Source organism: Papilio polytes, unplaced genomic scaffold (assembly GCF_000836215.1).
Source record: "Papilio polytes unplaced genomic scaffold, Ppol_1.0 DF821969.1, whole genome shotgun sequence".
Lineage (NCBI taxonomy): Eukaryota > Metazoa > Arthropoda > Insecta > Lepidoptera > Papilionidae > Papilio > Papilio polytes.
In genome coordinates, this window is record NW_013527235.1 from 1 (window position 1) to 1375 (window position 1375).

Sequence of the window (1375 nt, forward strand, 5' to 3'; positions counted from 1 at the left end):
TCTTCCAGACTATCCTCTACATCTGTGACAAATTTCATAGAGATGGGTTCAGCAGTTTAGGCTACAAAATCTAACAAACATCCACCTAAATAATCACATTTATAATATTAGTAAGAAATAGGATGTGAACGTTTAGATGGATGGATGTTTGTTAGAAAGTAATTCCTACATGATGAAATTTGGTATAAATGCATAGGATAGTCGGTAGGATCGGAATTCTGCGACGATGGAATCGCTGTTAAAAGCTAGAAATCTAATAAATAAACTTATAACATGAATAAAATTAAAAATTTTTAGGTGACCTTATCCCCCCACCCCTCCCTTCACCACCCTTTAGTACTAATTTAATCACAATGTATGTGTACTGACTGTGTGAGAGCATCAGCTTCATCAGCAGTAGACCTTCGCGTCTTCACCAGCAGCATCTCCGCCGTCTTGTGGTACGTCTCCACAGCCAGCGCGGTGGCCTGCGCCAAGCTGCTCACCCCGCGCTTGTATACAGCGCGTGAAGGCATATCGGTTGATAGCCACTCTAAAGTTTCTTCGTAATGTCTGTGAAAAAACAAAATTAAGTTTTCAAAAGTAATATTAGCAAATTAATGGTGAAGTTTTGCGATTGTTTTTATTATTTTTTTAAAAAATAGCTTACTTTTAATGAAATCGGAACAGCGCCATCTATTGGACGCATTTTAAAATTCACAATTTTTTAAAACTAAACAAACTGTAATACTCTATTTTAACACTTTCATCTTTTCGAATTTGAAAACATCGAAAAAAGATTTTGTATGAAATAAAATATCTATCTTACTTAATAAGAGGTTGATATTGCATCTTCAAGCCAATGTCCCTGGTGGCGGTCTGCAGGCGCTGCGCCAGCGCATCAGCTCGCGACGTCTCCGACTCCTCGTCATCATCATCCTCCTCGGGCATTTCACATAACTCTGTAATATACAATAGTTATCACAGACGATGTATTTTCTATTATTTAAGAAAAAAAAACTTAGATCCTTCAAAAAGCTGACATATAGACTTTATCTAGTCTAGATATGTAACATTCAGTCAGAATATTACACATATGATATTTACAAGACTATATAACTAGATATAGGGAAAAAAATTTTCATTGGTAACTTTTTTATACAGTAATATCCCAATGTTAATTTTTTTTTATAACATAAGATGGCAAACGAGCAAGCGGCCACCTAAATGCGCCAAAATGGCGAAGCGACCGCTGCCCATAGACATCTACAATTGCAGATGCGTCGCCTATCCTTATCCGACGGAGGAGGAGACGCATATAAAGTGGATATTTCCTCTTCCTATGCATCTCCTCCATCGTCAAATCCACTTCCCCTTCCCATCCTCTCACAAGAAA

The 1375-nt window shown here is 37.5% G+C and overlaps 1 protein-coding gene across 1 annotated transcript; it reads right to left on the reverse strand.

The window, feature by feature from the left end:
- Positions 1-369: 369 nt before the first annotated feature.
- On the reverse strand, positions 370-941 carry LOC106107510 (the record flags this gene model as incomplete). Its single annotated transcript, XM_013288386.1, has 2 exons — positions 809-941; positions 370-552 (listed from the first exon to the last, which is right to left on the reverse strand). Coding segments are annotated over exons 1-2 (305 nt in total), but the record flags the coding sequence as incomplete, so codon positions are not given.
- Between the last annotated feature and the right edge of the window lie 434 nt (positions 942-1375).